The sequence below is a fragment of the Chrysochloris asiatica genome, unplaced genomic scaffold (assembly GCF_000296735.1).
Source record: "Chrysochloris asiatica unplaced genomic scaffold, ChrAsi1.0 scaffold00086, whole genome shotgun sequence".
In the NCBI taxonomy this organism is placed as follows: Eukaryota; Metazoa; Chordata; class Mammalia; order Afrosoricida; family Chrysochloridae; genus Chrysochloris; species Chrysochloris asiatica.
Genome location: NW_006408604.1, coordinates 8755490 through 8778243, shown reverse-complemented (window position 1 = coordinate 8778243; position 22754 = coordinate 8755490). Strand labels below are relative to the sequence as shown.

Sequence of the window (22754 nt, the reverse complement as noted above, 5' to 3'; positions counted from 1 at the left end):
AAACTGACAGGGGAGTGGACTGATTCCTATAGCCATATGCATTTTAGACTGCTAATTCATATCTTATTTAGTAATCATGGTGATGGTGGTGATTGTGTACTGTTGAGTTTGTTCCGACTCATAGCAGCCCTGCATAGGGTTTCCAAAGCTGTAAATCTTTATGGGAGTAGAAAGCCTTATCTTTCTCCTGCTGAGCAACTCATTAGGTTCAAACTGCTGACTTTGCAGTTAAAAGCCCAGCTCCTAATCCATTATGTTACCAGGGCTCCTTTAAGTATTAACAGAAGCCTACAATTAATGTCAACATGCCTTAGAAACTTTTCAAGATCACTTTGTAAACATTTTGAGGTTTTTATCGTTAGCAGCTTTAAAATTTTTCTATAGAGCATATTGTTAATGCAATGATATGCATATGATGAGACATGCTTTTTATACTTTGTCTTTCTTCCAAATGTTCATTCCCCCTAGGAATCTGTCCTATGAATTTATGTACTAGGTGATTCATGCACACTTCACCCTAAAGGTTTGCAGTTGTTGAAAACGTTAATACATTTATGCTAAATTTGCAGAGAACTAGCAGATTCCATTGTTGTTTAGTCTATTCTTACTCATAGTGACTATATAGGACTGGGGCTGTAATCTTCATGGAAGCAGATTGCCACATATCTTTCTCTTGGCTCAGGTGGTGGCTTTGAACCACTGATCTTTTGGTTAGCAGCCAAGCACTTAGCCAGTGTACCACAGGTATTAAGTGATGCTCAGGAGGGCTTGATCTGTAGCTCATTTGATTTAATGTCAAAGTGAGTCATTTAATAAAGGAAATTTGTTTTACTACTTGAAAAAGCATGAACCATGCTTGGCCCATGTAGATCTTTGCCAAATATTTACTGGATTGAAGCCAGTAGTATATTGATATGTCTATGGAGCTAGGGACAGAATGAACACTTTTCTTTTATTGAAGAAAGGTGAAAGGATTATAAAGTAGAATTAGAAGTAAAATTTCATTTTTGGATCTAGTTAGTATTTTGAGACATGAATGCTAAATTTGTGTGTTTATTTAATTCCATATAATAATAATGAATAGTGTAAACACAGCATGAAAAGCCCTTTATACTTTATAAATTGCTTTTCTTTAGCCCACCTTTTATGATCCTTACCATATTTCAGAGAGGAACCCATTTTATTGATAACCAACATGAACCCCACATACACTAATGACACCTAACACTTTGACATGGATTTTCTGTCTTGCATTTTATCTTCTTGGGTAAAACTCTTAGCCTATCATTTCTGTCTTCTCTAAAGGTTTCTTTCTGCTCTAGCTATCTGTATTTTTTCCACTCCGTGATGCTTCCACTAGACACAAAGTTCTTGGTTTCTCAGTGATACTCCAGGGCCTCACAGATGAAGGAAATCCTCCGAGCACATTTGTTGCACTCAAGAAGCCCTTAATGAACTCTGGCAGGTGAGAAGTGTTGGAGGATGAGCCAGCTGCTACCCCTTGTGGCTCCAAGTGTTTACTTTTGGATCAACACCATTTCCTGAGTGCCCTACAGGGGCTTCTGAGAAAATGGAAAACAAGGGGGAAAGCAGTAAAAGTTTCATTCATTACACACCTTTTGTTGGAGGTAAAATGGAATTGCAGCCAAAATCAGTGATCTTCACCACCATTCGGTTGTCCACTACACAATTCGTGGACTTCAGACGGCCATGGACTTCAGTCTTACTGGAGTGCAGATATGACATCCCCTGTAATTTTTCAGATGACCAGAAAACAAAGAGATGTAGTACTCTTTACCTGCTTGATTATTTTAAAGAAAGAAATGTTGCTTTGAAAACATTTCAGCATATAGTCATACCATAAAAACCTATAATGTGGTCCCAATAATTTTCTTTTGAAATATTGGCAATATCCTAATATTGGAATAAGTACTGCATCCAGTCTCTCCCGAACCCATCCCTTCCCCAGTATTTGAAGACAGAACAGGCAGATGAGAATTCAGTAACACTAAGGACGTGCCACGGAGGGGACCGGAGCCCCACCTCTCTGCCTCTGTACATAACAGGAACTGGGACCACATGCTGGGTCCTTGCCAAGAAAAGGAAGGTTGCATCTAGTTTTTACTTCTAATTAGTTAAATATGAAACAAAGGGTTACCCTACTTTTTTTTTGTCTGAGAAATGACATTAAGTGCCATCAAGTTGGTTCCAATTCACAGAGGCCCAGTCTTGGGTTCCCAAGGAGTGGCTGGTGGGTTTGAACTGCTGACCTTGCAGTTCAAACCTACCTTAAGGTTGAGTGCTTATCCTATAGCACCACACCAGGACATTAACTATCTCAAAAGGTTCCAGAGAATCAAGAGAACAGATTTTTAAAAAGTATTTCTGCTTACCATTTAAAGAACCCTAGTGGCACAATGGTTAAGCAGTCAGTTGCAACTGGTGATCTGATTCTGTAAATATTACAGCTTAAAAAATCCAATCGAACAGTTCTACTCTGTCTCATGTGTGCCTATGAGTAGAAAATCCACTCACTAGCACCGTAACAACAAGCTTACCACTTGTTTGGTTTGTGATATTGCACATGTCTCTGATCTTCTGCAACCTCATATTTAAAATAGGAATAAGGCCTTGTTTTCTGAAGGCGAGAGGGGGACTGCCCATGCCGGGCAGGCTACATCATTTCCTAAAATCAAATGTTTCATACTTAAAAGGGTTTTGTTTTTGACTGTGTGCTTCCCTCTGGTGGTCAGAGATGTCATAGCGGAAACTGTTCACAGCAGTCCAGTTATCTAGACATGATAAAATGTAGTGCAGGTCCTGCACCCTCTTGGCTAGTTACAGATCAGTTCATATTGTTGTAGTCCATAAGGTTTTCACTGGCTGATGTTCGGAAAGGATATCTCCAATCCTTTCTTCCTATTCCGTATTAGTCTGAATCTCTGCAGAAGCCTGTTAGGCATCAAGGCAGCATGCAAGCTTCCATTGACAGATGGGTGGCCACTGAGTATGAGGTGTATCGGCCAGAAATCAAACCCAGGTCTCCCTGGTGAGAGTTCAACCAGGTATTTGTCTCATCAAAATTGGACTAATGTTTTGAAACAGGAAATTGCTATTAGCAAATGCATCATTAGGCTTAGATTTTTATGCATATTATCAATTGCATACATTGGTTTACAACATAAGAATTATAATACTCCATAAGTATTATAGTATATCCAAAGTAGCCTGATACATTTAGTCACCACATTAAACTATTGTAACTTTTTTCCCCCTAAGTGATTCTGATCCTGTGTCATGCTAGAGTAGATCACGCAGCTCACTCTCAGGACTGACTTTTCTCCTTTCTTAAGAAAGGTCCTGGCTACTGGGGTCAACTGCTATTATATCTAGAACTGGAAATACTCAAATTTCTCATTGCCTTTCGCCAGATGGTTGCCTATCCTTAATATTTTCTCTTAAAAATTTAGTATTCAGTTGTCTTCCTCAATCAGCTTTAAATAATTTTGATACCTAACAAATCTGTAAAAACATGCATCCCAAACATAGGGTTGAAAGAATAGGATAAGAAAAATGGTAAGAGGCAAAATATATTGAATATTTATATGCATTCTTTTATAATTTCCTCACAGCAGCCTCATGACGTAGGTACTATTAATATTATCATTTTACAGAGAAGACATCAATTCAAAAGCTTGGAGAATTTGCTTGATCTGTTTTCCTTTATTACTTTTCATAATGTGTGTATGTGTGTGTTAGTAGGTCTCTTACCTTAGCAATGTCATACAAGACAGATATCTTAAACTCCAAATCCATGAAAGTACCATCAGGGTAGGAAATTGTGTCATTTAAAACTTCCTGAATAGGAGGGGAAAAAGGAAGATGAGTTAAAGTAGAAGGGATAATGTAGAAAGACTATTATTAACTAAATAATGACTTCCTAATCATGAGGCTTTGGAATCAGAAACAAATTGGAACTCTTTTATTCTGGGTTCCCTGAACACTGAGGAGTCCTAGTGCAATGCTGTGGGTTAATGTGCTGGAATGCAAAGCTGGTTAGAACTGCGGAAACCCTATATAGGGTCACTATGGGTCGGAACCAACTCGACGGCACTTAACAACAATTGAACACTTACATCTTTTCTCTACTAAACAAGAAGCATTAGGTGGTTTCACCATATGGACATGAACAGAAGATACTGGAAGCATCCTAAGTCCTGCCTCCCAGGTCTTTGGTTAGATATGTGTAAAGGAATGAGTAACACCTGTCTGAAAGGTGGGCTGGTGAGTCTGATTAACACCTGTAGTAGTGGTGGTGTGCCATGTAGTCGGTTCCCACTCATAGCAACCCTCTGCAAGGCTTTTGAGGCTGTAAATCTTCATGGGAGCAGAAAGCCTCATCTTTCTCCAGCAGAACAGCTGGTAGTTTCAAAATGCTAAGGTTAGCAGCCTGACTCGTAACCACTGCGCTACCGGAGCTCCTGATTAACCACTGTACCAGGTATTTTGTCTCATTAAAATTAGACGTTTTAAAACAGGGAATTGCTATTAGGAAATGCATTCACTAGGCTAAGATTTTATGCATATTATCTATTGTATTAATTGATTTACAACATAAGAATTATTGTAGTCCGTAAGTATTATAATATATGCAAAGTAGCCTGATACATTATATGGTCACTTAGGATAAACTCTGGACTGCAAACCACAAGGTTGGTAGTTTGAGCCCACCAGTCGCTCAGTGGGAATAAGATGTGGCTTTCTGCTTCTGCAAAGATTTACAGCCTTGGAAACCCTGTACATGATCACTATGAGTTGGAACCAATTCGGCACTTAACAACACCAACTCAGAGTTATCAAAAAGACTGAAAGCTTGCATAGTACATGAAGTTGTTCAAGGCAAGGTGCAAACATTTCAATGCTTTTTGAAGCAATTCCCTGGATTCCTTTCCGCTCCTGCCTTTTCTCATCCCAATCTTGTTTCTGATCGATACCTGATTTTGTTTCTTGTTTAGGAACTATGCTTGTCCTTCTAAACTATATAATCATTTGATATTCTTAGCCAGACCCTAGCGCTTCCCAAGAACTTGACTCAGATCTTACTTCTTCCTGTTTTGGTAACCCTGATTATCTGATCTCATTTGGAAGCTCTGTGGCGCAGTAGGATAAGCACTCAACTGTAAGGTCAGCAGTTTAAACTCACTAGCCACTGCTTGGAAACCCTACACAGAGTCACTATGAATCAGAACCAACACGATAGCACTTAACAACAACTGTTCTCAATCTATCACCAAGCAGAGCAAAGTAAGAATTTAGACAGTCGTCAAAGTTGTTGTTATGTGCCGTGGAGTCGGTTCCGATTCATAGAGACCCTCTACAGGCTTTCCGAGGCTGTAAATCTTTACAGGAGCAGAAAGTCCCATCTTTCTCCTGCAGAACAGCTTGTAGTTTTGAACTGCTGACCCGGAGGTTCACAGCCCAATTCGTAACCACTACGCTACCAGGGCTTCTTGTAGTCAAAGTAGAACTTATTAAACAAGTCTCCTAGGCTTACTCAGTGCTCTCATAATGACCACTTTCTTCTCTTTATGCACAAGCAAGGTGGGCAAGTCTGAAAAGAAAACCGATTTGGTGGTAATCACTCCCTTTCCCAGCTCTGCTCTTATTTAGTTTTCCAAGGCTAAACTTGTTCATTTGTTAGCTTGGTCATTTATAAAGCTATAATCAGTGGTTTTAAAAGCACCACATTTTCTTGATAATTCTCTAATATCATTTCACTGAGTGAATATTTGTAGTCTGCTGGATATTTATTTTCCTGCACATGGATGACAAGTTAGGAAATTGGAAATAACCATGGCTCCTTACCCGGAGGGATCCTCTCTCGCAGTATTCGATCACCCCAAAGATCGTGGCATCAAGCTTTACTGTGCCGTAGAACTTGGTCAGGTTGTAATAGTCAATCTGAAGCAACTGCAATGACAGGTTTCTTTACAAAGCAAATCAACCAGATAGGCATACCAGAGTAAAAAGTGTATCAATAAAAATGGGCCTGAGATCTTTAGGAAGATGCATTGCTTTTAATAAATTGAAATGTAATTACCAATGTCTTATACACCTTCATTGTATCTTATTTGACAGATTTATCTTTATTAGTAGGGGATCTTGCATGGGGAACCCTTGACTCCTGTCAATAACCAGAGTCATGTTCTAGGATGTATGAGGAGATTTCCAAGCAATTTTATACCACCAAACATCACTCTGCATTTCTCGGTAGAATTTTCAACCTTGCTCCACCAGGAAACTTAAGACTTAGAGAAAGTGGAATGAAGCTATTTCTTACTTAAGAATTTTAAATAGGGGACATACCTTGTTTAAGTCTATCTTCTGTCTCTCAGTGAAATTACCATCATTGTGCTTGAGATCTTTTAGAATCACTCGCTGCAAAAATCAATTGAATTAACGAGATGTTGTAGCATAAGTACTTGAGAAAGCTGTGGCAGTCTGCGTCTGTAAATATTACAGTTTTGATTACCCAATGGGACAGTTCTACAATGTCTTCTGGGGTCTCTCTGAGTTAGTTGGAACCAATCCAATGGCAACGGGTGTTGTTTTTTGTAGCATACACATTTATACAGGTAGTCCCTGACTTACAATGAGGTTCCTTTCTGATAACTCCATTGTAAGGCAGTTCTGATGAAAGTTGGCTTTCTCATTTCAGATCAACAGCTGATGCTACTTATGGTATGAACTACTGAATGAGATGTTGTAGGCCTGATCATGCATCACAACAGTGGGGTTTGGTTTGGGTTTGGGTTTGCTTTTACAGGCTTGTTGTACAGTGAAGTGGACATCAGTGTATAATGTTGTCAGAGTAGTGAGGGCTGTACCGCACATGCATAGTTCAACTGTCATATGTTACTAGAGTTGAATGTTGCCCAACTTTCTACCCTTATCACTCCTGACACCAGCACAGATTTAGGTCATAGATTGTATATGGTAGGGTTTTCAATGGTAATTCGTAAAATTGACCATCTGCAAGTGAACAGTTGAGAAGAATGACATCAACACATTACATGTTACAACATGGTATGTAGTACATGTTACTCATGATAAGATGTACAAAAAACCCCAGAGAGTTGTTAATGCAGTTTGTCATAACTCAAAAACATCATAAATCAGGAGCTACCTGTGCATATACTACAATCACTTGTGTGTCTACCTTTCCACTATGTTGTAAACTCTTGAAAGCAATGACAATATTTATGAATATTTATACTTCTGGCCTCTAGTACCTGGGTTATGGTAGGCTCAGGTTTGAATGTTTCTTTAAGAGTTACCAAATCAAAAAGAATGAGGAAGGAAGAAAAGATGAAAAAAAAAAAAAGCAAAAGCAGTCATTTCCCACAGCAATGAGTCAAAATATAATTCTAGTGTTGCCTGGCTGCACTGAACTGCTTTCATATTTCCATTTACTTGCCACACTCTACCTTTCCCCTAGATTCTATTTATCCTTCAGTTTCCCCAGGAATGTAAGCTTTGTAACCCTTAAACCAGACCTTAGCTGAGCCCTGAAAATGGCTCCAAGGACAGTCCCTTGGAGCAGGCTGGAAACCCCTGTAATGGCTCTGCCAACAGCAGGAGCTAAGGCAGTAAGGAACAGAAAGACCACAGCACACCCTGATTGACAGTTTGAGAAGTCACCTTTTTGTCGTATTTGCACTGTCGTAGTCTCTGGATTGTATCTCGTCTCTTGTCATCCTCGATCTGGCACAAGACAAGACCAGTTAGTCCAGAAGTTCCTTATCATTTCATCCACTGTCAGTCAAAGGCTAGAGGCTCTACCAAGGGGGCTGTACTTACTGTTTGCTCATAGCATGCTGGGCAAGCTCCCAGAAAAACTGTTAAAATCAATGTGTGTTTTCCTCTCACTCTTACCTTCACACTCTATTGATACCTTATTCTTGACTGTCTACCATTCTCCTACTTAGCTCTGGGCTTGGGGAGACTGTGAAGATGTGTCTACTTTAGCTGGATATTTTCTTTGCTTCCTTCTCCCCTTGTCCTCATTCTATTGGGAAATGCTGCTTGTAGCTACAGACAGATGCTCTGAGGGGAACATGCTGTGCATTTGAGCTGTACAGAGCAGGGTTTGCAAATTCTTTGGAAACTCATACCAAAAGCTGCAACAGCACAAATGAAGAAACTGGGCCAAGTGTCTAGGAAGAGAAGCCCCATTAACCATGGCTGATAGCTGCCACGCAGTGCCAGGATCGTGTGAATTGCCAAAAGAAACTGTCATCTGGATTTTTATATGCTATTCCATGCATTTCATATCTTGGTGATTAATTTTAAAATGTTAAATATTGGTTGAGAAACAAACACACACTCTCTCTCACACACATGCACATATTTGCAGGATACTTGTAGCGTGTGGCCTGCCAGTTAATAATTTCTAATTTAAAGGCAAAGAAGGCTGAGAACAATTGCACCTGTCAGTTTGATTCTATTAAAAACCTTGGGTTATCATTGTTAACGCTTACCTTGCACGGCTATTTTGAAATTTAAATGAAATAAATTATATTAAGTACAAGCACAATGTTTGACACAATGCCTGTTAATAAATGTTGGTCATATTCCTTCTTCTTCTCATTTTGCAACTAAGGCACAGAGATGTTAAACGACATTAAATGTCACATAAGAAGAAAATGGAACACTATACCATATCTGGGTTCTACTGAAGAGCTCAATGAATTAACCAGGTAACACTTAGGGCAATGGAGAACCAAAGGAAAAGCAGGATGTTGAGAATTAGAAAACAAACTCTCCTTGGTTGGCACATTTCCTCTTCCTACTACGAAGGGCTTGTCAAGTACTTGGCAACTTGCATTCTTCAACAGGGAAGAAAGGCCTTACCTTCAGGCTCACATGGTTGGTCTCATTGGTCTCCAGAGGAAGGATCTTTTCAGGTGGAATGTGGGCCCATTTTTTCTGACGAAGTTCATTCACTTTTTTGTATTTTCTGTGAAATGAATAGACCTAGTTATATTCATTTTGTGCATATCCATGTTACTGGGTTCTGAACACTGGGAGAAATTTAGAACCTTGATCTTTTTGGGTGGAGTCCTGGTGTGGCACTGTAGGATAAGCACTGGAAGGTTAACCACAAGGTTGGTGGTTCAAACCCACCAGCTACTCCTCTGAAACACTATATGGGGTTGCTTTGAGCCAGAACTGACTTGACAGCGCTTACAACAATAACAACAAATTTTGGGTCAGTGATGAGACAGTCTAGCTTGTTGGTGTAACTCATGTTTTCCAATCTGGTAAGTGTTAACATTAGTGAGCTGCCAGGATTTCTGGTGAAAGCTTTTAGATTCTTTAGATTCTTTTCTTTTCTTTTTCCTGGTCTTTCACTAAGGCCATTCTTTACATCCACAAAGGAAATGCATTGATGACATGAAAAAAGTATGGAAAAACAGGGGAGAGGAAAAAAACTTAAAATTGGTAATCTTGAGAGGCAAAATTGTTCATTTTCAAACCATTAGAGAATGTACCAAAATAAAACATAAGCCAGTTTCTTCTGTGTTTTTGCCTCCTAAAAATATTATGCATAAAGAAAAAAGTACAGAGAGAATTGAACAACATATATCCCAACATACGAAATCTTAAATTTTTATATTATTTTCTTTATGTAGTATGGATACAACAGGGTTCTTGGGCTATGGTTATACACATTGTCAGCTTTATAACTATTGCTTCTCAAAGTGGTTTTGCCAATGTCCCCTCCCATGACAGTTCCTATTTCCCTGTATCTTTGACATCATTTAGTACTATGTTTTTTTGCTTGTTTCTTTGTTCATAATTGTGGTGTATGTGAAAAGGTGTTTAGTTGTTGCTTTAATTTGCATTGTCCTGACAACTAGGGAGAATGACTATCTTTTCAAATGTTACCTATTTTAATTCTTGTGTAAAAAATTTGTCTATTCATAATTTCCCCCACTTTTCTATTATACTGTTTAGTCTTTCCTTGTCGATTTACATGAGTTCCTTACATATTTTGCAAAACAAATCCTTAGTTCTATATTATACATACTTGCCAATTTATTGCTTCTTTTGACTTTGTTATATGTAAGTTTTTACTTCATTGTGTCCATATTTATCTTTTTCTAAGCTTTTTCAAAAATATTTTAACTGAGAAATACTATTCTAAGCTGAGTTCAGAAAGATATTACCATTTAATTTCTTCTAAGAGTTTTGAAGTTTGATTTACGCATTTAATTCCTTAATGCATTTGAAATTTCACATGGAATGGAATGTACCTTTCTGTATGGTGTCAGTTAAGGTTTTAACTTCATCTTTTCCATATGGAAAGCCTAGTGTCCCAACATCATTTCTCAACTGATTTGTAATGTCACCTCTATCACATTCAGAGTTCCCATGCTGATTCGAGAAGGTGTATTCTATTCTTTTCTATTGGACTGGTTTGTCTGTCTTTGAGCATATCTTTGCTTTCTGTCTTTTGACAGACTTCTACTCAGCATCTCAAGATCACTCATCATGCCTTCTTTAATCTTCCTAATGATCATTTCTTTCCTATATTCCATTTAACACTGAGTATTCTCCTATTAAATGCATATGAAATAGGATAAATTAAAATAACTACTTCAACCTTGTTTCTGCTCCCGTTAAGATTTCCAGCCTCGGAAACCCTGTGCAGGGTCACTATGAGTTGGAACCGACTCCATGATACTTAACAACAGCCCTGTTATTGTCTCTGAATTTATTGTCCCTATTTTATGCTAGGAGTCCTGGTGTGGCGTTGAGAGCTAATGTGTCAGACTGCTAAGTCTTTTGAACTGCAAAGTCAGTGGTTCAATCTCACCAGCTGCTCCTTGGAATCTCTATACAAGGTTGCTATGGGTTGGAATCAACTCGACAGCACTTAACAACAACAAAAATTTTAAGCTTACACCCATTTGGATTTGGTTTCTGGGAAACAACAGCTACATCTGTGATTTGGCTATTGACTGGATTTATTTTTCTCAAATTTTGGTTTCTGTTCATCCTCAATAGAATGGTTGTCACATCCTATATACCATCTCCTATATTGCAGAGCAACACAGAGTTCTAGGAATCACGCTTGGCTTTCATATTGAAAAAAAGGGTCTATTTTAATTCTGGGAGAAAACTTCAACTCACATGCAAAAGACTGTGTTCTCTCATTATGAGCAAGGACAGTGACAGACCAAAGAGTGTGGTCCAAAGAGAAAGGTGTTATTTTGCTTATTCAGGGTATGGGGATGATCTTGATAATCCAATAGGAACAGAAATTTTTATGTGTTTAACATACACAGATGAAGAGGTAAGGTGGTACTCACTTGCATATTCAAATATATCTGAGCATCCACTATTTTCCTGGCACTATGCTAGGCACTCATTATGCCCAAATAGAGTAGAACAGTCATGAAATTGATGATCAAAAGGCCTGAGTTCTAGTTCAGGTCCTAACCACTCCTAATAATGCTTTTCTAGATTCCTGGGTCCCACTTTCCCCATGTTAAAATAAGAGATTTGGAGTCCATGATTTCTAATGCCTCTTATAGCCTGAACATTGTGTAAATAGTGACTTTAAAATTTCCTCTAATATATGAATATTGTTGTTGTTAAGTGCCATTGAGTTGGTTCCGACAGGAATAGCTGGTGAGCTTGAACCGCCGACCTTGCAGTTCAAATGGCTTTGCAGTCTGGCCCATTAACCCACAGAGCCACACCAGGACGCCAATATATGAATTGTTGTTAATTGCTGTTGAGTTGATTCCAACCCATAGCAACCCTGTATAGAGTTTCCGAGGCTGTAAATCTTTACCGGAGCAGAGTGCTGGTAGTTTTGAACTGCTAATTTTGAGATTAGCGGCCCGATTTGTAACCACTACACTACCAGAGCTCCTAATATATGAATGTTGTTGTTAAGTGCTGGTTTTGAGTTGGTTCCGACCCATAGTGATCCTGTACAGGGTTCCCGAGGCTGTAAATCTTTAAGGGAGCAGAAAGCCTCATCTTTATCCCGCAGAGCAGCTGGTAGTTTCGAAATGCTGACTTTAAGGTTCGCAGTCTGATATATAACCACTACGCTACCAGAGCTCCTTAATATATGAATAGAATAGTGAAAATAGCTATTTTCATTTACAGTGTGGCTATTGTGAGATTCTTGTTGTTGTAGTTAAGTGCCGTTGAGTGGGTACCAACTCATAGCGACCCCCCTGTATAGGGTTTCTGAGGAGTGGCTGGTGACCTTAAACCACTGACCTTGAAGTTCAAAGTGATGATTCAATCCAGCGCATTAACCCACAGCACCACACCAGGACTCCTATTGTGTGATAGACACTATATATTTTATATATATTGTGTCTCTTAATTTTAAATGTTCACAATCGCTCAGATGAGGAAAGTGAATCTAAGCAACATGTTTAAGTTGCTAAATATCATGCTTAAGACTACACAACTGATACATCACAGACATGCAGTTTGAGTTCAGTGTCACTGTCTTCAAAATATTCTGCCCTTCGTATATATAGTCTGATACTATATACAGAAGATATATCTATCCACAGAGACAGAATTCTCTCTCTCTCTCTCTCTCTCTCTGTCTCTCCCCTTTACCAGCTCTCTGTTCCTCTCGCCATCTCTGAAGGATGCACACAGGTAGGAAAGAGGAAGTGGTACCTCAGCACCAGGAGAGCAATGACCAAGATCAATATGACTGTCCCAGTGAGGGTGAAGACTGCAATCATCAGGATTTCAGGGCCTATGGGAGAAAAGACAGTGAAGATGCATTAGGAATGATCTTTGTAAAGATAATAAAAGTCTTCTAAATATTCTAGTGGTGCAAATATTAACATAGCTAACCAAAAGCTGCTAATATACAGGCACCTCAGAAGAAAGATCTGGCTATCCACTTCTAACAAAGCAGCCATTAAAAACCCATGGAGCACATTTCCAACTCTGACACACATGGGGTCATCAAGAGAGCAGATTTAGCAGCAACTGGTCATGTTATCAGTTGTATAATATCATTCACTGAAATAAGAAAGGAGAACCTTTCAAGGTTTTGTGCTTTATTATTCTCTTCATTGATAATATAAATCTTGTGTCTTCACTGTGAAGAAAACTGCTTGGAGTGGGTCCAGAGAAAGTGGGTTAATTTCAGTTATCCTTGTAGTTCCGACATTTCTTTCTTTAAAGGAACCACCAAATGTTACAAGATCATAAAGTATTTTCCAACTCTAACATAAGTTTGGTGGCTGAAGCCTATCTGGTATTCTCAAAACCAATATACCTAGGGAGGATCCATCCAAAAAAGAAACTACAACTTAAAAAAAACAAACAACAGATAAACAAATAGAAGTAAAATAAGACATGTAGGAATATTAAATGATAGTATTGCATTATAGTATTTCCCAAACTTTACTGTGTCACAGAGGCACAAAGAAGAATATAAGTGGTTTCACTTATTTCTAAGAAGTATGTGGGTAGAGTGCTGGTGTAGCGCTGTGGGTTAATGCAAAGTCGTTTGAGCCGTAAGATAGGCGGTTCAGGCTCACCAGCTACTCCTTGGGTCGTTATGGGTCGGAACTGACTCAACAGGGCTTAACAACAAAAGCAACCTCTTTGCTCAGTTTTGTCAATGATCAAACCTTGTTTTCTATGGAATAAATTATGTTAGAGGTTAGGACCCATTTTTAAGTTAAGTTTAGCTAAATTAGGAGAGGAATCATTTCAGTGTATAGTCAGTATTGTAATACCATTTATTGTGCAGAGAAATAAAGTCTACATTTATAAACCTGGCAAATCTAATTATGACACACACAAAAAAAACCCCAAAATGAAACAAAAGGAAAGAAATCACTGGTTAATTATATATCTATAAAGTTTACTCTCCCTATTAAAAAATCAGTTTCAGGGAAAGTGAATTCATTAAGATGATTTTACCTTGGCTTGGAATATCATTCGGAAGTTTATGGTTCTTCCAGATGAAGGTGGGGCTCATATCCACTGGATCAGTACTATTTTTATGAGTATCATAGGTCAAAAGAACCTTGTACTATGACAGTATCAAAAAGGGAAAAAAAATAAAAAGAAAAAAGATATTTTAGAACAACTAGTAAAATTGATCGTCCTGTCCACTGATAACCCTCCTGGGGTTAGTTAGGATTGGGCTCTTAGTTCATTCACAATGTGACCACAGATTCAAGCTCTGGGTAGGCCAATATGTTTTCTGTTTCTTTAAGACCATTGTTGTTGTTCTTGTTGTTAGGTGCCATCGAGTCGGTACCGACCCATAGCGACCTTATGCACAGCAGAATGAAACAGTGCCCAATCCTGGGCCAGCCTCATTACTGTTGCCACACTTGAGTCCATTGATGCTGCCACTTGGTCAATCCATCTCGTTGGGGGACTTCCTCTTTTCCTCTGACCCTCCACCTTACCAAACATGATATCCTTCTCCAGCGACTGCTCCCTCCTGACAATATGTCTGAAGTATAAGAGAAGAAGTTTGGCCATCTTGGCCTCTAAGGAACCTCTGGCTGCACTTCTTCCAAAACAGATCTATTGGTTCTTTTGGTAGCCCATGGCACTTTCAATATTCTTCTCCAACACCACAACTCAAAGGCATCAATTCTTCTACGGTCTTCCTTATTCACTGTCCAACTTTCGCATCCATATGAGGTTATTGAAAATACAATGGCTTGGGTCAGGTGCACCTTAGTCCTCAAGCTGACATCTCTGCTCTTCAACACTTTAAAAAGGTCTTGTGCAGCAGATTTGCCTAATGCAATACGTAGTTTGATTTCTTGACTGCTGCTTCCGTGAGTGTTGATAGTTGATCCAAGAAGAATGAAGTCCTTGACAACTTCAATCTTTTCTCCATTGATAAGAATGTTGTTTATTGGTCCAGTGATGAGGATTTTTGTTTCTTTACATTGAGATGTAATCCATACCAAAGTCTGTGCTCTTTGATCTTCACCAGTAAATGTTTTAAATCTTCTTCACTTTCAGCAAGCAAGGTTGTATCATCTGCATATCACAGGTTGTTAATGAGTCTTCCACCAATCCTGATGCCACGTCTTTCTTCATATAAGCCAGCTTCTCAGATTATTTGCTCAGCATACAGGTTGAATAAATATGGTGAAAGAATACAATCTTGTCACACACCTTTTTTAATTTTAAACCATTCAGTGTTCTCATGTTCTGTTCGAACAACTGCCTCTTGATCCCGGTACAGATTCCTCATGAGCACAATTAAGTGTTCCGGAATACTCATACTTTGCAATGTTGTCTATAGCTTGTCATGATCCACACAATCGAAAGCCTTTGTGTAGTCAATAAAGCATAGGTAAACATCTTTCTGATATTCTCTGCTTTCAGCCAAGATCCATCAGACATTAGCAATGATATCCCTCTTCTGAATCCGGCTTGAACCTCTGGAAGTTCTCTGTCAATGTATGCTCACAACTGTTTCTGTATTACCTTTAGTAAAACTTTACTCGCATGGGATATCAAAGAGATTATCCAATGATTGCCGCATACATTGGGTTACCTCTCTTTGGAATGGGCACAAACACAAATCTCTTCCAATCAGTTGGCCAGATAGCTGTCTTCCAAATTTCTTGGCAGAGATGAGTGAGTGCGCCCTAACCGCTGCCTCCACAATTCTTGGGGGTGTTGAAGAACTAGTTCAAGTCTTAATTTGCCTCTTAAAACTGAGGCCAAGTGAGGGTAAAAGGGTAAATGACTAGCTGGTATGTGAAGGCCTAATGTTTTCCCTCAACTGCCATTGAAAAGAATCTCTAGAGAAAATGTACAAGTAAAATCCACTGTATCATGTCAATACATACCAAGCGCGTGGAAACAAGTCTATGTTTCTTAAGTTCTATCAATTACATACTTTTCTGATCTCCATATCTTTGCTCTAAGGTACTTTCCCATACAAGGCATTAGAGTCCTGGTGTGGAACTGTGGGTTAATGCGTGGGACTGCAAAGTCATTTTGAACTGCAAGGTCTGCCGTTCAAGTTCACCAGCTACTCCTCGGAAACCCTATACAGAGTCGCTATGGCTCAGAACCGACTTGACAGTACAATAACAACAGCAACATACAAAGCATTAATGAGGCTTCTTAGACAGTAGGGTAATTTTTCAAGTAACATGCCAACATAAATATTAATACATAATATTCAGTAGATGATGCACATATTAATACATAATATTCAGCATATGGATTCAGTAATTCAGCTTTGAAAAGACATTTGAAAAATGACCAGCCTTCTAAATTCACTATCATCCCCTTAGATGTCAAGTTGGTAATATACACCTAAGGTAGCTTTATGTTAAAATTTCAATGAAAACAAACTTTGCTGTCAAGTTGATTCCTACCCATAGGACAGAGTAAAGCTAATTGTCCCATAGTGTTTCCAAAGTTGTAAATCTTTGCAGAAGCAGATTGCCACATCATTCTCCTATGGAGCCACTAGGTTGGTTGGGACTGCCAACCTTTCAGTTATGCAGTTCACTGCCTAACCCACGGCACCACCAGGGCTCCTAAGGTTCAATATGTTGTTGTTAGGTGCCTTCGAGTCAGTTCTGACTCATAATGGCCCTGTGTACAACAGAACAAAACATTGCCCAGTCTTATGCCCCCTTCACAATGCTTACTATATTTGAGTCTGTTGTTGCAGCCACTGTGTCAATTCATCTTGTTGAGGGTTTTCTTTTTTACTGACTCTACTTATGCATGCGAAAGCTGGACAGTGAATAAGGAAGACCGTAGAAGAATTGATACTTTTGAGTTACGGTGTTGGAGGAGAATATTGAAAGTGCCATGAACTGCCAAAAGAACCAACAGATCCATTTTGGAAGAAGTGCAGCCAGAGTGTTCTTTAGAGGCCAAGATGGCCAAACTTTGTCTCTTATACTTCAGACATATTGTCAGGAGGGAGCAGTCGCTGGAGAAGGATATCATGTTTGGTAAGGTGGAGGGTCAGAGAAAAAGAGGAAGACCCCCAATGAGATGGATTGACCAAGTAGCAGCATCGATGGACTCAAGCGTGGCAACAGTAGTGAGGCTGGCCCAGGATCGGGCAGTATTTTGTTCTGCTGTGCATGAAGTCGCTATGGGTTGGTACCAACTCAATGGCACCTAACAACAACAACAGCAACCTTTTTTTCAAAAGTTTGGGGTCTTCCTCTTTTTCACTGACCCTCCATTTTACCAAGCATGATGTCCTTCTCCAGGAACTAGTCCGTCTTGGTATGTCTGAAGTACGAGAGACAAAGTCTGGCCATCCTGGCTTCTGACTATACTTCTTCCAACACAGATTTGTTTATTCTTTTGGCAACCCATAAAATATATATAAACATGTACATGTCGAGTTGGTTCTGACCCATAGCAACCCTGTATAGGGTTTTCAAGGTGCAGCTCGTGAGCTTGAACCGCAGACCTGTGGTTCAAACCAACTTTGCAGTCCAGTGCATTAGCCCATAGTGCCACACTAGGACTCCATATATATGTTGTTGTTAAGTGCCATTGAGTCGATTCTGACCCATAGTGACCCTGTACAGGGTTTCCAAGGCGTGACTGGTGAGCTTGAACCGCAGACCTCGTGGTTCAAACTGACTTTGCAGTCCAGCTCATTAACCCACAAAACCATATCAGGACGATATATATATATAATAAAGTGATAGTCTGAATAAGTTCCAGGAGTCCAAAACATTAAGAAAGAATTCCCAAGGTATGGCATAATTTTACAGCTGAAATAAGATATCTTTCAGATCCTAAACATATCTCCTCCAATTCCTTTACTATTGACCCTGTTCCAAATTATTTTTCCTCAACTAGTCTTAATACAGTTATATCACCCCAAGTTTCCTGATAAGGAGTCATGTTTTGGAGTCAGACATACTTTGTTCGTATCCACAGAGGTATATAGAAGCACCATAGTATTGTCAATATCACCAGAGTCATCCAGAGTCACAGGACCCAAAAATCCTAGGGAAAATCAGAGAGAATTAGTGGCTTCTTGCTTGAAGAGATGACTTAGACCCAGAAAGAAAGGGTAAAATCAGTTCAAACTACCTCCTTTTACTGAAGAATTGTTGACCTTCATTGTCTAGTCAGAGAGTACCTGCATTGGCTCTTGGCCTCAGAGGCGCTGAAGAACATTTTAATTGGATATATTATTTACTTAGAAGGAACTATATTTTTATTGTGTTGAGAATGCCCACAATGTAATCAGTCAATAAATTCTTCCTGATGATTAGTGACAAGTTTCTGCTAAGAATATGTACTGAGCCAGTAACACAAATGTTAAGGTCACTGAATAATCTAACTTAGATTGTAAAATGATCAAATCCTACTCTATAACTTATTACCTATAAGACACTGAGAAAATTACTTCAGTTTTATCAGTCTTAACTTCCTCATCTACAAAAGAATAGCAGTATAGACTGAACCTATGAAATGACTGTTTGGTTATAAAAGAATTAGAAGTTTCATATGGTTCAACCTAACAGTTAGCATTAGGTTTAGCATATCCTAGGTTCTGTGATCAGTACTTTATATATATTTTCTTATATTATTCTTCCTATAATATCATGACACAGGAACTATTGTCTATTTTATCAATGAAAATTACTGAGACCAGAGATGTTAAGTGTCTTGTGCAGGGTTACACAGCTAATAGGTGCTTAAACTAGATGCAGACAAATGTCTCCTGGCTCCAAGCCTGTGTTAATGACAATTTGGATACTTGGCCATGATCACAGTTGTGAGAAAATTAAGAATTCACATGCGTGCCTGGCAGAACTTGGACAAAGGCATGATCAACACATGCTTGATCCTCTCTCCATTGCTTCTTCAAGGGAACAGACATGCTCTCTTCCTATCATCCATCCTGTACCAGCCATTGGTTCAGACTTTCAGACAATGGTATTGTGTGTTGGCTTACTACAGCCAACCAAAATTAGAGACTATAACCTTAATTAGGAGAAGAGAAAAAGGCTCACTCTGCAGCTGGTCCATAGGATGAAGCTTTACCAGAGTAAAGATTTGGGTAGGTTAGTTACAGAAGGCAACGTCAAAGGGCAGAAAAAGACATCATGGTTGGTAAAGTTGAGGGTCAGCAAAAAGAGGGGAATTCCCAATGTGCTGGACTGACACAAAAGCCTCAACAATGGACTCAAACATACACATGATCATGAAGATGGCTCAGAACTAGGTAACCTTTCATTCTGCTCTACATAAGGTGACCATGAGTCACAGCCTACTCAGTGGCAATCAGCAACTATCATTTGTCTTTCAGTTTATTGTTGTTACGTGCCATTGAGTCAGTTCTGATTCATAGAGACCCTATATAGGGTTTCCAAGGAGCAGCTGGTGGGTTTAAACTACCAATCTGTGGTTAGCAGTTCTGTGCTGATTCTGCAGTGCCACACCTGGATTTCTCGTTGTCATTGTTAAGTGCCGTTGAGTCAGTTCTGACTCATAGCAACTCTGTGTAAGGTTTCCAAGGAGTGGCTGGTGGGTTTGAACTGCTGACCTGACGTTCTCAGTCCAGTACTGATCCTACAGTGCTACACCAGACTTCTTAGTTAGTATACATTAAATTTAGAGGGAAATTTCTTCATAGCATCTGGATGAGATACGGGAAATGAAAGTTGGGGCTATTGACAGAGTGTCATAATTCATAAAGTTCAGTGGGGAAGATGTTGGGAACTACTGAATAGAGCTGCTGTGAAGATATTGGTAATTAGAAGATATCAGAGTCCCAGGTGTCTGTCAGAGAGAAAGAGACATCAGGTGAGACCAAAATAAAACTTCAACGACTTCCTTCTAGATGCACTCCATCATAGACAGGATGTCACCAGTCATAATGTCCTGGGTGGTGGAAATGGCTAACACACTCAGTTGCTTATTGAAAGGTTTGAGGATCAAGCCTACTTAGATGCTCATTAGAAGAAAGACCTCTGGTGGTCTACTTCCAAAAAATCAATCAATGAAAACCCTGTAGATATAGTTCTCGGACATACCTGGGGTTACCATGAGTTGAGTTGGTATAGACTTGATAGGAACTGTTTTGTTTTTTTCAGTGGTCTGGAGATGAGACTTGCTGATAAATACTAGGTTTGAACTATGTGTTCTTTCTATGGTATCTGAAAAATCCCAAAGTCTGCATAATAACCAGGATCCAATTATCAATGATAGCATCCCCAAGGTTTATGTCATGATTGTTGTTGTTGTTGTTAAGTGCCGTCGAGTCGTTCCGGCCCATAGCGACCTTGTACAGGGTTTCCGAGGGTGTAAATCTTTACGGGAGTAGAAAGCCTCATCTTTCTCCCGCGGAGTGGCTGGTAGTTTCGAACTGCTGACCTTAAGGTTTGCAGCCCGATTCGTAACCACTACGCTACCAGAGCTCCCTTTATGTCATGATGATCACCTGTAATTCAATTCAAAGTATTTCATTGCTGACTGATCTACTGCCAAACCCCCTCTCTGCTTTTCAGAGTCCATTCACAAAGTCTGGCTTCTCTTTAGCTTTCTCTAGAAAGGATGAATTGGTTGATCGTTGTTTTATTTGTTTTTAGGTTACAGTACCTTCAAATGTAAGGTTCCTGAAAGCATGAGCAAATTTGGGGGTAGTCATGCTTTCTCCATTTTCAAGAAATATCTTCAGCATATGTCCAAAGAGCAAGACTCCATCCAAGTAGGCAATGGCAAAGTCATTTTGTGCCTGAATGAAAAAGGAAAGTCTTTAAAGGGGGTCACAAAAAAAGATCTTCTGCTCTTAAGCTGGGAGGAAAACATTCTTGGTTCAGCAGGGTAACTAAAACAAAAGATAATAAGACATTAGGTCAACTGTATTAAAGAAAACTTTTGAAAAAAGGTTGTTGTTGTTGTTAGGTGCCATCGAGTCGGTACCAACTCATAGAGACCCTAAGCAAAACAGAACAAAACATTGCCTGGTCCTGGGCCAACCTCACAATTGTTGCTACGCTTGAGCCCACTGATGCTGCCACTTTGCCAATCCATCTCGGTGGGGGTCTTCCTCTTTTTCTCTGACCCTACGCCTTACCAACAATGATGTCCTTCTCTAGCGACTGTTCCCTCTTGACAACATGTCCAATGTATGAGAGATGAAGTCTGGCCATCCTAGCCTCCAAGGAGCATTCTGGCTGCACTTCTTCCAAAACAGACTGGTTTGCTCTTTTGGCAGTCCATGGTACTTTTAATATTCTCCTCCAACACTATAACTTGAAAGCATCAATTCTTCTACAGTCTTCCTTATTCACTGTCCAACTTTTGCATGCACATGAGGTTATTGAAAATACCATGGCTTGGGTCAGGTGCATCTTAGTCCTCAAACTGACATCTTTGCTCTTCCAACACTTTAAAGAAGTCTTGTGCTTCAGATTTGCCTAATGCAATATATCATTTGATTTCTTGACTGCTGCATCCATGACTATTGATGGTTGATCAGAACAAAATGAAGTCTTTGACAACTTCAATCTTTTCTCCTTGCTTCTAAAGAGTATTCTGTCTGTTCTTCTTTCAAGACAAATTTGTTTGTTCTTCTGGCAGTTCATGGTATTTTTGATATTCTTCTCCAAAACCATAATTCAAATACATGTATTCTTCTATGCTCTTCCTTTTTCATTATCCAAATTTCACATACATATAAGGCTATTGAAAATATCATGATTTGGTTCAGGTCCACGTTAGTCCTCAAACTAATGTCTTTGCTCTTGAATACTTTACAGAAGTCTTTTGCAGAAGATCTGCCTAATAAAATATGTTTGTTTGATTCCTTGATTGCTGCTTCCATGAGTGTTGATGAGACTCTAAGCAAACTGAAGCCTTTGACAACTTCAGTCTTTTCTCCATTTATCACAATATTATTTATTGATTTAGTTGTGAGGATTTTTTGTTTTCTTTACATTTAGGTACTGAAGGTTGTAGTCTTTGATCTTTATCAGTATTTCAAGTTCTCTAGGCTTCCAGTAAGCAGTGCTTTGCTTCTGTATATTGTAGGTTGCTATCCTGATGCCATGTTCTTCTTCATATAATCCAGCTTCCAGATTATTTGCTCAGCATACAGATTGAGTAAGTATATTGAAAGGATACAATCTTGAGGCATACATTTCCTGATTTTTAACCATTAAATATCCCCTTGCTCTGTTCGAATGACTGCCTCTTGGTCCATGGACAGGTTGCTCATATCACAATTAAGTGTTCTGGAGTACCTATTCTTCACAATATTATTAATAGATTATGATCCACACAATTCAATGCCTTTGCAATGTCAATAAAGTACAAGTAAACATTTTTCTGGTATTCTCTGCTTTCAACCAAGATCCATGCATGTGATGTCAGCAATGATATCCCTCAATTTGTGTCCTCAATTTCTGACAGCTCCCTGTAATGTACTGCTGCAATCATTTTTGTGTTATCTTCAGCAAAACTTTACTTGCATGTGATATTAAAGATGTTGTTCAATGATTTCCACATTCTGTTTGGTCACCTTTCATGGGAATGGGAACAAAGATGGATCTCTTCCAATTGGTTGGCCAGATAGCTGTCTTCCAAATTTCTTTACTTAGAGAGTGAACACCTTCAGTGCTGAATTTGTTTGGAGAACATTTCAATGTGTGTTCCAGCAATTGCCAGAGTCTTGCTTATCACCGACGCCTTCAATGCTGCTT

General features: G+C 39.2%; 1 protein-coding gene across 1 annotated transcript in view; it reads right to left on the bottom strand.

Annotated features, from left to right (window-relative positions):
- The window catches only part of GUCY2C (guanylate cyclase 2C (heat stable enterotoxin receptor)), a 91354-nt gene that overhangs the window by 41997 nt on the left and 26603 nt on the right, over window positions 1–22754 (bottom strand). Inside the window, exons 8-17 of the mRNA XM_006866036.1 lie at window positions 20650–20785; window positions 17960–18045; window positions 13990–14101; window positions 12724–12805; window positions 8914–9019; window positions 7702–7764; window positions 6367–6438; window positions 5866–5970; window positions 3772–3858; window positions 1617–1749 (exon numbers count right to left, since the gene is read on the bottom strand). Coding sequence (XP_006866098.1) covers window positions 1617–1749; window positions 3772–3858; window positions 5866–5970; window positions 6367–6438; window positions 7702–7764; window positions 8914–9019; window positions 12724–12805; window positions 13990–14101; window positions 17960–18045; window positions 20650–20785 — 982 coding nt within the window. The remainder of the gene's footprint in view (window positions 1–1616; window positions 1750–3771; window positions 3859–5865; window positions 5971–6366; window positions 6439–7701; window positions 7765–8913; window positions 9020–12723; window positions 12806–13989; window positions 14102–17959; window positions 18046–20649; window positions 20786–22754) is intronic.